At 36.3% G+C, this 15,121-nt stretch overlaps 1 protein-coding gene across 3 annotated transcripts in view; it reads left to right on the plus strand.

Moving 5' to 3' along the window:
* Positions 1-15,121, plus strand: part of LOC136834430 (putative neural-cadherin 2) — a 582,131-nt gene that overhangs the window by 559,674 nt on the left and 7,336 nt on the right. For 2 of the 3 annotated variants that reach the window (XM_067097028.1, XM_067097029.1), the window contains exons 16-25: positions 5,336-5,647; positions 7,396-7,587; positions 10,068-10,207; positions 10,656-11,001; positions 11,142-11,390; positions 11,989-12,336; positions 12,564-12,918; positions 13,140-13,329; positions 13,487-13,719; positions 13,909-14,190. In XM_067097028.1, coding sequence (XP_066953129.1) covers positions 5,336-5,647; positions 7,396-7,587; positions 10,068-10,207; positions 10,656-11,001; positions 11,142-11,390; positions 11,989-12,336; positions 12,564-12,918; positions 13,140-13,329; positions 13,487-13,719; positions 13,909-14,190 — 2,647 coding nt within the window. The remainder of the gene's footprint in view (positions 1-5,335; positions 5,648-7,395; positions 7,588-10,067; positions 10,208-10,655; positions 11,002-11,141; positions 11,391-11,988; positions 12,337-12,563; positions 12,919-13,139; positions 13,330-13,486; positions 13,720-13,908; positions 14,191-15,121) is intronic. The other variant, XM_067097030.1, reaches the window with a different exon arrangement.

Here is a 15,121-nt window from a genome sequence, read left to right on the forward strand (position 1 = left end):
CTCTGTTTTCTATGTGTTTGTGTTTCTGCCCTTGTTCTTGGTTTCTCATCCCATTCCCATTCTCTCTCTCTCTCTCTCTCTCTCTCTCTCTCTCTCTCTCTCTCTCTCTGTTTTTTCTGTGTTTGTGTTTTTGCCGTTGTTCTTGGTTTCTCATCCCGCTCCCATTCCCTCCCCCCCACCTCTCTCTGTCTCTGTCGGTGATTAGATTAATGTCAGAATAGCATGATAAAGCATCGACTAAGTTTGTTTTTTCGAGTGAATTATTAAAAACTGAACATCATGGAGGTGCCTAGCAACAACAGTGGTAAGAAAGGGAGGAACCTTGCTTGCCTTTCAGATTACCAATATGATGACCTGGCAAACAGGGAGCTAGGGTTTCTTATCGTTGAGAACAATGATAGCTCCAACCAAAAATATGCAAAAATATTCACAAGCTTATTGAAAGGATATGATCCTTCAAACTGGAGCAAGTCTGCAGAAAAAAAATAATGAAAATAACTGAAGGAGTACCAAAGAAATTTCAAGTGATTAAGAGACTTATAAAGAAAATTTACATCAATCAGCACGTTCCAACAAAGAAAATGAATAAGGTGAATATAGTGAATATACTGATTAATGTAATAGGAAAACGAATGCCTAAAACATTGTATATCCACAAAACCTGATCAGGAAATGCTATGCATGCCACGTACCTACTCATCCTACATGTGCAGAAGTCCAGCAAAATAAAAATAAGGACAGAGGAGTATTTTGCTCAACATGTCTAGTATGGATGGACAATGTTATTAAATCAAGACTTAATGTGCAAATAGTAGAGGATGAAGAAGATGAGGAAGAGGATGAAGAGGAAAATGGAAAAGAAGAAGAAAATAAGATTGAAAAGATAGAAAAAAATAATGAAAAAAAGAACAGGATAAGAGTATGGATGCAGAGAAACTCATAGATTCTACACATGAGGCAATACAGCAGCATACATATGAGGAAATAAATTATGACATGACAGCTCAAAATAAAATCCCAAAGAGCTTGTACCCAGATCTTGATACTGATGGGAAAGAGCAAGAAAAAAAAGAAAAGAAAGACACAATCTGCACCCTTTTGAAAACAGGGAATTGCAGATTCGGTGAAAGATGTTACTACAAGCATCCCAAGATAGTCACAATTGGCAAATGTGCATATCTAGACGGCTATGAGGATGAATGCAGCGATCTACATCCAAAAATATGCAAAAAGGATGAAGGTTCAAAAAAAATTGTAGATATATGCATCCTGTAGCCATGGAGAACAAAAATCAAAATCAAATACATATTAAAAATCAAAGTAAAAATGAAGCAAATAAAGAAAGGAACAAAGAACATGAGGTGAAGGAAAAAAGCAAGCCAACACCACGTTGTGAAATGTCAGCACCGCGATATGAGGCATCAGCACCTAGGTACATTGCAAGGAACAAGCAATGTATCTACGATGCCAGGGGATGGTGCAGATAGGGAGATACATGCAGATATAAACACAAAATGAACAAATATGAAGATGGAAGATCAAATATATTGGAAAAGTTGGATTTTTTAATGTCCGAATTTCTGGAATGAAGAAAAGAACAACATATCAGAACAGGAAAGAGACATGGGAAAATCCTTATTATTACCTATATTGGATAATGGGGATAACATGCAAACCTTCACAGTGATGAGTGCACAGGATTTGGTTTCGAGTAACTCAGAAAGAAAAATAGAGTTCTTAGAAGAACTAACCCAAACTGAAAAAATAGATATAATGAATATAAGTGAAACCTGGTATTCCCAAGAGACTTGGTAATGATGATCAGATAAAGGGTTTCCAAACTTATAGATCAGATAGAAAAAACAGGAATCAAGGGGGAACCGCGACATATGGGAGAGACGTAAATCAAGGAAAAATCTGTGAGAAATATAGTAATACAGACTGTGAATTAATAGCGGTAGAATATGAATCTGGAAAATTAGTGAACATCGTAATATACAGATCCCCTAACACAAAAGAGTTTGACATAATAATAGACAAATTGGATGATATATGTAGAAATCACAAAGACTGCACTATACTCCTGTGCGGAGACTTTAACTTTCCTTTCATAGATTGGAAAGAACGAATAGGAGATTGTGGTTGTATTTATACGTATAAAAAAGAGAGTAATAGTAGCGCAGAGGATAAGAAGCGATTTGAAAAGCTATTAGATATGCTACTAGAACAAAACATTCAGCAAATAAATCACCTGCCAACAAGAAAGGATAATATTTTAGACCTAGTATTTGTGAATGAGGTGAATTATGTTAAAGAAATAATAGTGTATAATATTGTATTTCAGACCATAATGCCAGAATTAACAGTCCATTCCAAAGCAAGTGAAAACAGAGATAAGCAAGGGATGAAAAAGTGGGAAGGATATGGAAAATACAATTTCTATAGTAAGAATATAAAGTGGTCAGAAATAAATGAAGAATTAAACAAAGACTGGGAAAACATATTCGTAAGTGATAATATACAGGTAAATACGGATATATTATATAAAATATTAGAGAAAATAGTGGATAAATATATACCGAAGAACAAAAGTAAACAGTCATGAATACCAAGAGACAGAAGGATCTTGCTCCAGAAAATGAGAAAGTGGAAAAGTGGTCTTGCAAAAGAAAAGAATGCATGGAAAATGATAGGACTAAAAAGTAAGATAGAAAATGCAGAACAAAAGATTACACAATCAAAAGAAAATGAAAAATGGGATTTAGAAGAAAAGACCTTACAAAATATCAAGCAAAACCCCAAAATATTTTACTCATATGCAAAAAAGATGAATAAAAGAAGAGTAGAAATAGGTCCTCTAAGAATTGAAGGGCGATTAATGAATGAAAAAAAGGAAATGTGCAACATATTAGCAGAAAGTTATAAAAGAGTAAATTTACACCTAGAATTGATAATGAAGATAATGATACAGAAATAAGAGATGAAAATAGTGAATATTTATCAGACATAGATATTAATGAAGCTGATATTGTGCAGGCTATTAATGAAATTAAAAATGGATCAGCAGCCAGACCAGACGGCATCCCTGCCATTTTGTTAAAGAAAGTAGTTCATCCTGTCGCAAAGCCGCTTGCAATATTATTAAGACAAAGTGTAGATACCGGCAAGATTTATGATGACCATAAATTAGCATATAGTACCCCTACTTTCAAAGGTGGATCAAGATTAGAGGCAAGTAATTATAGGCCTGTGAGTCTAATATCACATACTATGAAAATGTATGAAAGGGTAAGGAAGAGAAATATAATGAAACATTTAATGAAAAATAGTTTGTTTAATATAGGACAACATGGTTTTGTACCCGGAAAAAGTACACAAACCCAACTGTTAGTCCACCATGAAAACATATATAAAAATTATGATAAACGAAAAAGATACAGATGTGGTTTACCTAGACTTTGCAAAAGCTTTTGACAAGGTAGACCATAATATATTAGCGAAAAGAATTAGAAAACATAATATTATGGACAAAGTAGGAAGATGGATAAAAGAATTCTTGCAAAACAGAAAACAGATAGTGATTGCAAACGATGAGAAATCGGATGAAGCAAAGGTAATATCCAGTGTGCCACAAGGTATGGTGTTAGCTACATTGCTGTTTGTTATTATGATTGCAGACATAGACAGTAATGTTAAGGACTCGGTAGTGAGAAGTTTCGCCGATGACACAAGAATAAGTAGAGAAATTACTTGTGATGATAGGAACTCGCTACAAAGAGACCTAAACAAAATATATGAATGGGCAGAGGTATTTAACTCTGATAAATTTGAATCAATAAATTATGGTGATAAAGGAGGAATGCTATATGCATATAGGGGACCTAATAACGAGACAGTTGCAAATAAGGAAACAGTTCAAGACCTTGGTGTGATGTTGAATAGGAATATGTTATGCAATGATCAAATAGCAATACTATTGGCAAAATGCAAAGCAAAAACGGGAATGTTGTCCTGGCACTTCAAAACAAGGAAAGCCAAACACATGATTATGCTTTATAAAACGTATGTACGTAGTCTACTTGAATATTGCAATTTGATATGGTGCCTACACTACCAAAAGGATATTGCACAAATAGAGAGTGTACAAAGGTCCTTTACAGCTAGAATAGAAGTTAAGGACCTTGACTGCTGGGAAAGACTACAATTCTTGAAATTATATAGTCTCAAAAGGAGAAGAGAATGCTACATGATAATACAGGCATGGAAACAGATAGAAGGAATTACCGAAAACATCATTAAGCTAAAAATATCAGAAAGAGCAAGCAGAGGAAGATTAATAGTGCCCGAAACTATACCAGAAAAACTAAGGAAAGCACACAGGACATTAATCAACTACACACCGGCATCGATAATGCATCGTCTATTCAATGCGTTACCAGCTCATCTGAGGAACATATCAAGAGTGAGCGTAGATGTTTAAGAATAAGCTCGACAAATACCTAAGCTGCATCCCAGACCATTCAAGGTTGGAAGATGCAAAATATACCGGAAGATGCATTAGCAATTCTCTGGTAGACATCAGAGGTGCCTCACACTGAGGGACCTGGGGCAACCCGAACGAACTGTAAGGTAAGGTAAGGTCTCTCTCTCTCTCTCTCTCTCTCTCTCTCTCTCTCTCTCTTTTCTGTATGTTTGTGTCTCTGTCCTTGTTCTAGTTTCTCATCTTGTTCTCTCTCTCTCTCTCTCTCTCTCTCTCTCTCTCTCTCTCTCTCTCTCTCTCTCTCTCTTTTCTATATGTGTCTGACTTATTATTTAGTTCCTGTTGTTTCTGTTTGTCAGTTTTTTTATGTTTGTCTTCCCGTCTTTTCTTCCATTAGTCTCTATTTTTATTTTCTTTTGATTGTGTCTCTTTTTCACTCTCTCTTGTCACTTTCTGTCCTTTCATCTGCTCCGTAACTTTCTCTCTCTTGTATTTCTAATGTCGGGACTGTCTTTTGGTTAAAAAATTGGTTCAGCACGAGTGTACTGGCGAATATCTGTTAGATCCTTCAGTCTTTCCTGAAAGTTGAAGATAATTTTTAGTTGCTTTTAATTCCCAGAACGAGTAAACATCATCAAATTTTCTTTTAATATACGTAGAAGATTAAACATATTTTGAATCTTGCACGTACATTAGTATTTCTGAACGTGCAAATTCTGTTCATGATTATTTGATAGGTTTTCTGCTCTTGCATAATATTAACCACATTTGGGACCTTTCTGGATGGTCATGGGCTATTTTAAACTTAAATTATCGTTTGGCTCGAAACATGCCTTCGCTTCTCCCAAAACCCAGCAAGGTGGTGGAGAACTTGGAAGCCTCACTGATTCCATGAAGGAAATCTTCGGGGACTCCATCCAGTCGCTCGAGATCGTGAGCATCTACGACGTCAGCTTCCCGAAAACGTCTTCTCAAGTGCAGAAGCCATTTACATCCTCATCGTCCTCGTGGTATGCAATGTCTTTGTCGTCTTCGCAGAGAAACGGTAGCTTAGCTCAAACCAGTCCTCAGCCCGCAACTTGTGTTTGGGTTAGCGTTCAGGAAAGAGGAGGAACTTACATGAATCCCGTCAAATTTCAGGGCATTCTAGGCCTGCATTCCGACCAGGTGAGCATTATTATTATTATTATTATTATTATTATTATTATTATTATTATTATTATTATTATTATTATTATCCTTTATGGTGAAGACTTGCTTTTGTTTTACGCTGTACACGCAGTGTGATGTCCTGTTGATCAGGTCTCCATAGATTATATTCCGGTTGATCTCTCGATTTTGACCCCAAATAAAGTTGAAAGCTTTGGAGGTAGAGCACAAAAGCTTGAAACACAATAGGACCATGATGAAGAACGGAAGTTTCAAAACTCCACCAAAGGTACTGCAGATCTATGACCTCAAAAGGGAGTGAGGGAGATAATTTTTTTCTGTCCTTAAATCATTATGTGTATTTCAGGCTGTCGATATACTTCGACTTAGAGTCTAATGCGGTTTAAAGATTACCTTTTATATGTCCACTAGCTGACCAACCCGACTCTGCCGGGGAAAACTCTGAATGACAGTCGATTATTTACTTTAGAAAGAAAGTCACACGTGGTGTGGTTTTGATTAACACGTTTATTTAAAGTGATGAATTCTAGACAAAATTATTAATCTCAGGGAAGAAAAGCATTTTCAGTGATAGTACACATACTTTACACAACAAAAGAATTCAAAGGAGATGCATACATACAAGTTTACAATTTTAGTGATATTCACATTTATATATATAGAAAATACATATGAGCCTCAAAGTGCTTTCATTTTAAAAAATTCCCAAGTTAAAATTTTTTTATCATTTCTTTTTTCATTTACTCCACCTCATTTGCCCTCAGAGCATGTTATATCCCAAGTGTGTTACTTAGCCCTAGTACGAGCATCCTTGTCTGACTTTCTAAGGTGTACTGTTCTATCAATATACCAAAATACCAGACTTTTGAAATACAAACACTGTATGCCGTAAGGGCAACCCTACTACAATTAGAAGTTACATTATGTGACCAAAACCTGACGACACTTTTTAAGTGGATTTATAAAGTGCCACTCTATTCTGCTGTATTGGATCTAGGTCTGAAAGGCGAGGTTTTTAATATTTCTAAGGGTTTCATTTATATAATGGTCATAATAAAATACACTGTAATTACTGTCATAATGGTAATATTTATAATGTATCTTCCTTTTTAATGAGAAGACCGACAAAAATAATCCACCCATGTTATAAATACGCAGTAAACCTGAATATATATGATAGTAAAAAAAAAAAAAAAAAAAAAAAAAAGAAATAGATAAATGGAGGTGTCTTTCAGTTGTTTTCAGTTTAAGTATATGACAAATGTGCGTTGTATATTAAGTAAATAAATTAATGTATATTTAGAGGCATTTTACAAGTGTAATTATTCGCCTCATTTCCTGTTCACTTATGATTCAGCGTTAGACTCTTTATTATCCATGTTTAATTCTTTATGCTTTTCCAAAAACACTCTGTCTGTCAGTCCTTCTCTCTCTAACTGCGTGTCTGTTTCAAGTCGTTATGTATGTTTGTGATTGTGCCTTCCTAATATTATCTCTCTCTCTCTCTCTCTCTCTCTCTCTCTCTCTCTCTCTCTGTGATCGTGGAAAGAACCCATTGCTCCTGTGTTAAGCTAAAGCTGTGAATGAAATACCTTATAGACAGTCAGGATCTAAGGACCATGCTTAGAGTAGGGATAAAGAAGAGGAGAAAGGAGAGTAAAAAATATATAGAATTTATGTGTATATATATATATATATGGATGTCGACGAGGTATTGACAAGATATTCTCACTGCCTGGTAACAGCTGGAAAAGGCAACGAACCTGACAGTCTTCGTCGAGGAACCGGATGTCATCCTGGGCGAGGAGATGAACAGAGGAAGATGGAGCTCCCAGGAGTCCTTTGCAGGACGCGATCATTCCTCCTCACCTGTGTTGGTCGACCCTCCGGACCCGCCCTCGGCAGCATCCAGGGCTTCCCTTTCTCTTCCACTTCAGGTAACGTGAGCATATAAAAAAGATATTTAATATTTCTATTATCGTTTTGTTTGTTGTAGCTTCGATTCAGCTGCTTCTATGAATATTTCGACTTAGCCCTGCGACTGTATGAATTTAATGAATATTTCACAAGTAGAATGTTTGCATCTTCGCTAAAAAAAATGTACTTTTATTTCTCATCGTCTCTGATAGTTAGAGCTTATATTTTCTTATGTAATAATGAACACATAAATTACCCCATCACACTCACATTATATAAATATATACAGTATATATATATATATATATATATATATATATATATATATATATATATTATATGAGTATATGTGTGGATCTATGAGTGAGCCTATGTGCCTATGCATGGATGTAACTTATGCATAAATATATATATATATATATATATATATATATATATATATATAAATATATATATATATATATATATATATATATATATATATATATATATATATATATATATATATATATGTGTGTGTGTGTGTGTGTGTGTGTGTGTGTGTGTGTGTGTGTGTGTGTATGTATGTATGTGTGTGCGTATAACTGGATCACGAAAATATGGAACATGATGAATATATAAATAAAGACAAAATCACGAAGGAAAGAGAAACAATGGAGTGTTGCAAGACCTTTCGACTTACAATCCTTTACTTAGCAGACTGGAGAAATATAAAAATAGGTTTACAAAGAAAACTCATATAAATGACAGATGGGAATTACAAAGGAAAAAATATTTATTTGCAGCACTCCACTGTTTCTCTTTCCTTCGTGGATGTTATGTTTATATATTATATATATATATATATATATATATATATATATATATATATATATATATATATATATATATATATATGTATGTATGTATGTATGTATGTATGTATGTAACCGCTGGAATTTCTTATATTAACAAATATTAAGCCTCAAATACCATTTAATATCAAGTTCACAATACCCCGAAGATAACTTACACCCAAGGGGAATTATAATTGATGAGCGGATCGTTCCCTGGTTTAGAAATGATGATAGACAGTTTTTTGGAACTTTTTAATTGCGGGATTACGTGAAAATTCAGAGATATATCAAGGCAAGCTATTTTTATAGTTGCAAAGTTTCTGTAAATAAACTATTCACCATATCTCCTGACCAGAGGGCCAACTGCCAAAACGTCACTGATAGTGACGCCGTCTAGAAACGCTCCACCTTTCCGTTTGACTCACCTGTCTACCTAATGGTACTCGACTGCCTCTCGTGGCCGAGCAGTGGACGATTTTTTGGTATCCTTGGAAGGTATAAATTAAAGGAATAAAAAAGACCCAGTTTTCAATTCAATCCTCAAGAAATGTTAAAGATTCAAATCTCCATGTCATACTTTTGTTTTATACAATGCACGTTATTTGTGCTTCTTTCTGTATTATTTCCGAAAAGATTTCTTGTAGGAAGATTGACCTTAAAAGGTCATGTCATACCTCTGATAGCGACCATATTTTTAAGAGGTATGAATTTGCATTTCCTTTTCCCAGTGTCTCCTCACGTATTCTGACACGGCCCAATGTCAATTTTTTACGCATGGGTAATTCATAAACCTATGTGGACGTGCACGACTATGGAACTCAGCAAACACTGTGGTGGGGTGGCAGTTCCGTTAGTGAAGCTTGGTTTTGGTCACGGCGCCCAAGAACTTTTAGATAAGACATGGTGTTCTTAGATATACATAAATATCAATGGGGTAGCGTGCAGGTTAAGTAAATAAGTATTGATAGGGTAGTGTGCAGTGTAAGCTCAAAAGCCTCCATAGCAAGGAAGAAACACAAATTAAAAATTGGTAAAATTCTAGGAGCTCAACAAGATTTACTTCACTTACCTATCTCTTTATTAAATTCTTATTACAGCTGACTAAAATTTCTGTAAAATAATTTATTTGTGTGAAGTGTCTAGTCACCCAGCTGAATTCAAAGAAATAAGGTGAGGAAGTGAGCTCAGCAGCACTAAAAGGAACAGGCAGGCCAGTGATATTTTTCTCTTTTCTCTGTAAAAATGGACATCCATTATCACCTGTTGAATATAATCCACCAGCTATTTGACAGTTGGCCAGGCCTTTTTCTCATATCCTGGTACATTCTGCTTAAAGTGCTTGTGATTCCAAATAATCAGTCTTTTTTATTAATGGAGTTATTTGCTTCAAAGAGCACTGTAAACAAAATCAGTGGTTTGATCAACCTTTCCTTTAACTTTCGTCAGGAACCCAAGGCCATGTGTTTCCTTCCAGGCTTAAAAGCTTCTTGTTCTTATGAAGGATATGCATTTTACTGTCATGACCTGCAGTTGCTTACCAGTAAAAGATTCCACTTAACTATTTTTTTGTTCTCACGAATGGGTACAAATGCAGCAAGATTTTAAAAGAAATTGCTCAAAAATATGCTAACAAAATGGCAATATAGCATCACTGCTCTTCATAGGTAGTGGACACAAATCTGACGTCTGTAGTTACCCCTCGCCTTACTCAGACCACCCACTGTAGCTTCCATGAACCAGAAACGTGCACATCCATTTCTTGCCTAAATGGTGGGAGATGTATCAGAACTACTCAAGGTATGAGGTAAGTAGAGATCTTTAATCTATAAAACTGATTTATTTCTTACTTCTACAAAATTAACTACTGCATTTCCTAGGAAATTGCCATACTAACGCCCTTATGAGTTTAGTCACCAAGTGCGAGCAGTTTATCATCTTTATTCAGAATTCATGTATTTGCAATACGTCCTTTGGCATCTCAAGTGATATAGGCTAATTTGAAGAAATCTGTGGTTACAGTTATCATTTTACTTTGTTATTTTGAATTCAAATACCTTCTGTCACCTTGCAGAATGATATTCTTCCTACTAAGTTTGCCATATAAGTAAATTTTCACAAGAAGGAGTTTACAAAAGATATTCATTTGACACCAGTGCATACAGTGATATTTTTTTCATTTTAAGCAATGCAGCATTCTCATTATGACCTAGAAATTCAAAGTAAATGAAAAATAACTATACCATTTTATATAGGTGTGTCTGTCCAAGTGGGACATGGGGATTCCGCTGTAAAGCAATATCACGAACCTTTAAGGGGTCTGGCTTTATTTGGATCCAACCAATACCGGCATGTGTTCCAACAGTGATCTCCCTCAAAGTTCTGACCCGAAAACAAGAAGCACTTCTGCTATATGCTGGTCCTCTGATACAATATGCCCGAGATTCAGCATCTAAAGCCACGCCTCTACTGGCAATTCAGGTCATTCAAGGCAAGGTGCAAATGGTGGTAGAGGGAGGATCGGACCCTATCAGATTACGAGTTGGTACACCAGTTAGTAATGGAGACTGGCATACAATACATGCGAAACTTGATAAGCAGGTCAGAGGATTCAATATCTGTAAATATTTTATCAGTTCAGTTGATTTACATTTCCCAATAAACTTTACAATAAAGTGATTAAATTTATCACATGAATTGTTTTTTTTTTTTAAAGTTGTGGTGCTTTTTATTTATGACAGGGTGCCTCACTCATGGTAGATTTATGTGACAAAAGATGGGAAGAAGAGGGCAACGATGATGACTCTCATTGCGTCGATAGGCGAGAGTGGAGAGATCCAGCAGATGCTGAGTTATGGATCAACGCATCTCCCATTCAACTGGGTGGCTTGGCTCACGCACCTCCAAATGCACAAAGTCATGGATGGAAAGAATCACCTACTTCGGAGCACTTAGATGGTTGTCTTTCCCACCTGAATATAAATGGTCAGGTGAGGTAAGGTCTCTGTGCTTTTGGATTATGATATATTTGTGTCCTCTGCTAAGCAAAGACAGTTGCTGTGAGGAAGAATTTCTGTGGAATCGACATTTTTGTTGTCTGTCGCAATAGCAATTTTAATTATTTCATCCATTGTAAAAAAGTATTTTGCTAAGAATATAAGGCAAATACAATGCGGCTAATGAGCCTGAGAAGTATTCTAGCATTTTCTGCACTGAAGTTTGCATGTTTTTTTTTTTTTAAACTTGGACCAGCTAGTGATGCAAAGAAATAAAGCGCTAAAATATATTATCAGTTATGTCCAGAATAAGCTTAGAAAAATTTAACATATATTAGAATTTATGGAATTTCAAATTATGTTATCATCTTTAAATTTAATGTCTTTCACATTAATGAATTAATAATGGTTTTATTGCAACATGGCAGTTTGATTTTGTGGAGCGAACGGCAATCTTCTTGTCTTTGAAGATTATCTGTGGTGTTGTATTTTGTGATGTGATTAATAATTTGTAAGTTGATTTATACAGGATATTTGTTTTAATTTGGTGGGAAGGATGGTAAAACGTGACTGTCCATTAGTCTTATTGCAGTTGATGGATCTAGGAGAGCCTGCTTTAAGCAAAGGCAGTGTGGCTGGTTGCTTGCCACAAGAATCTTCCTGTTCCTATGGCTTAGGTACGTGTGGAGTTAGAGGTACCTGCACTGGAGGTCTTAATAAACCTGAATGTCATTGCGATCCTGGCTGGTCTGGTGATAAATGCAACACCCCAACAGTGTCAGCTAAACTGAGATCAAGGTCATACATGAAAATGGCACTGTCTTTTACACCTGCATCAAGGGTCATGAGCATTCAAGTCCGAATGAGGACTCGAGGTAGAAGATCTGGCCTCATATTTTGCATAGGGTCCAAACAAACTAAAGATATCTTTTCATTGCAAGTAGGTTGCCTGTTTTTTTTTTATTTGTTTCAGTGTAAAGTAACAATGCGTTTACATGAAATATTAAGTTGAAATATCAAAATGATCTCTGCAAACATTAAGTAAAGTATATTATACTTACAAATGAGAATCCTATTTTCTGAAGTATAACAATGGATAATGATCATTTTTCACAAGCACATGGGTTTCCCACTAAAATTGTACATACACTGTTAACTTTATTCCAGTTACAGTCCGGAATTGCCTGTGCTTCAGTGGCAAACTCTGATGCGATATTAGAGTCAGTTTGTGTTGAAGGACACCTTATTGGTGATGGACTGTGGCATACTGTCAGAGCAGAGCGCCATGGTCACAACATCATGGTGGGTGTTGATGATGCAGATGGCTCGAAACAAAATTACTCTTTCCCAACTCTGATGGTTCCCGATATAGAATCTGTCAGAGGACACTCAAAGATGTCTGACTATGTCCAAGTACCACCATTAGGTTTAAGAATGGACGAAAGTGATGGAGTGACTGTGGGAGGAATCCCAATATTTGAGGATGTAAAGACCCTTACTGTAGATGAAGATTTAGATGAAAGTAAGTCATGTTGTAAGTGTTCTTTATTATCTATTTTAACAGTAGGTGTTCTACAGTCACTTCAACTGTTGATTATTATTCACGACTCATAATTTAACGTGACAAAGTATCATAATTCAGAAGAATCCGTTTGGAGAATAACTTGAATGATGCACGGACTGGAAATAGAATTCATTCAGTTATGGATTATTTTATTATCTCTGTTTATTTATTCATTGCAGCTTGCTTGGATGATCTTCGCATATCTGGTCATATGATGCCTTTAGCTCCTTCTCTAAATAAAACAATTTGGGGCAAAGTCACAAGTTTTGAGGGGGTCGAGTCAGGATGCAATGCAACAAATTCTTGTCAAAGTATTACCTGTGCCTCACCACTTTCATGCATCAATGATTGGGGAAGACCCATTTGTGGGTAAGAAGTACACATGGTCATATACATACATATATATACTAATATAGAGCAAATTTGTAATAGAAAAGTCGTGTGTTTTTATTGAGGCAAAGAATAAATGCTTTCTGTGGAAATAATACGGAGGCAGGTAAAACCTGTTGCTGCTTCATTTTTTCAGTTGCAGTCAGGGGCGTCAGCTCATGGGTCATGTGTGCGAGGACGTCAACGAGTGCCTTTGGAGGCCGTGCCTCCACGGAGGCTCCTGTTATAACACAGATCCTGGGTTCATGTGTTTGTGTGGCCCGGCCTACACAGGAGAACATTGCCAGTGGAACAATCACCATAACTCGTCGCATCCATTAGCTGGCCCTGCAGCAATAGCTGCCGTAACTCTCTCACTACTTTTTGTAGGTATGCACCTTACTCTTCACGCACACTTAGCTATTCTGTTTTATTCGTCACTTTAGTTAGGCTTCAGTCATTTTCTTCAGTGTAAATATTCTCGAAATTCCAAATCGATCCCGAGAAACCTTGATGCGCTGAAAGGAGGAAGCGACGCGAAAGGATAATTCCATTGTCTTCTATTGTGTCTTGGCGCAGTGTTTGTGGGAGTGCTGCTGTCCTTACGACTTAGGCGTCGCCTGCTGGCAGGGAAATTAACATCAAGGAGAGAGAGCACCGCGGGGGATGATGCTGGAATCTGTGATCTCAGCACAGAAGAGGCCACGATCATCGAGGTTAAAGGAGGGACTGAGGAGGGAGGGGGAGGAGGAGGAGGAAGAGGAGAAGGGAAGGCGAAGGAAAGAGCTCTCGGGAAAATGGAGCCAAATCAGGAGATCTTCCTCGAGAGTTTGCATCTCAAGTCATCCAATAGTCAACAAGGTAAGAAGAGAGAGAGAGAGAGAGAGAGAGAGAGAGAGAGAGAGAGAGAGAGAGAGAGACTCGTTTTCACCGTGTGAGTGTGAAGAATTTTTCAAGGCCTTTATTTCTTGCAAAATTAACAGAAAATATTTATGTAAAATTTTCTTGTTGGCCTTTGTGATTTTTACTTGTAAAATTTAATCAAAATACACACACACACACACCCACACACACACACACACACACACACACATATATATATATATATATATATATATATATATATATATATATATATATATATATATATAATATGTGTGTGTATGTATGTATGGAGAGAGAGAGAGTGAAATTCAGAAAAATCGATAAAGTTACGGTTTTAATAGGTTCGCGTTATTAGTTCATTCTTCCCTTTAAATGTCTAATATTCTAATTCTTAGAAAGTAAGTAGAAGTCTGCAAATGACAGGGAAAGGAACAGGTTAATGCAAGCCGTCTGTACAAAGTCAAGAACACTGAACAGAGATGAGGTTTGTGGTAAGATGAGAGCTTTGACGTCACGAATCAATTTACAGATTTGGTAAATGAAAGGTGTGCAGTGTCGTATTATCTCTTTCTCTATAGAAGAAGCGACCGAGATCATGCTCGGTCACAGTGAGAAAAGTGTTTTAATGGCCTCGTCATTTAAAATCTATCAGACATTGTTATGCTCAGCCATGAAAGAATATTAAAAATGCTTTCAAGATCACTTCTACTTCTCAAATGAAACTCCCTCAAGAAGAAAATCTCTTCCTCTCTCCTCCCAGAACAGAGGATGAATCCAGGGATGAAAAGATCCTTACCCGCTTGGGAAATTATGAATGGAGCCAAGGACCCGAAAAAACGATTACATATAATTTCAACTCAGACTGTGATACTCCTAAGCGCTGAGAAGAAAACCTTTCTTCTGGCAA

This window comes from Macrobrachium rosenbergii, chromosome 53, assembly GCF_040412425.1.
Source record: "Macrobrachium rosenbergii isolate ZJJX-2024 chromosome 53, ASM4041242v1, whole genome shotgun sequence".
NCBI lineage: Eukaryota > Metazoa > Arthropoda > Malacostraca > Decapoda > Palaemonidae > Macrobrachium > Macrobrachium rosenbergii.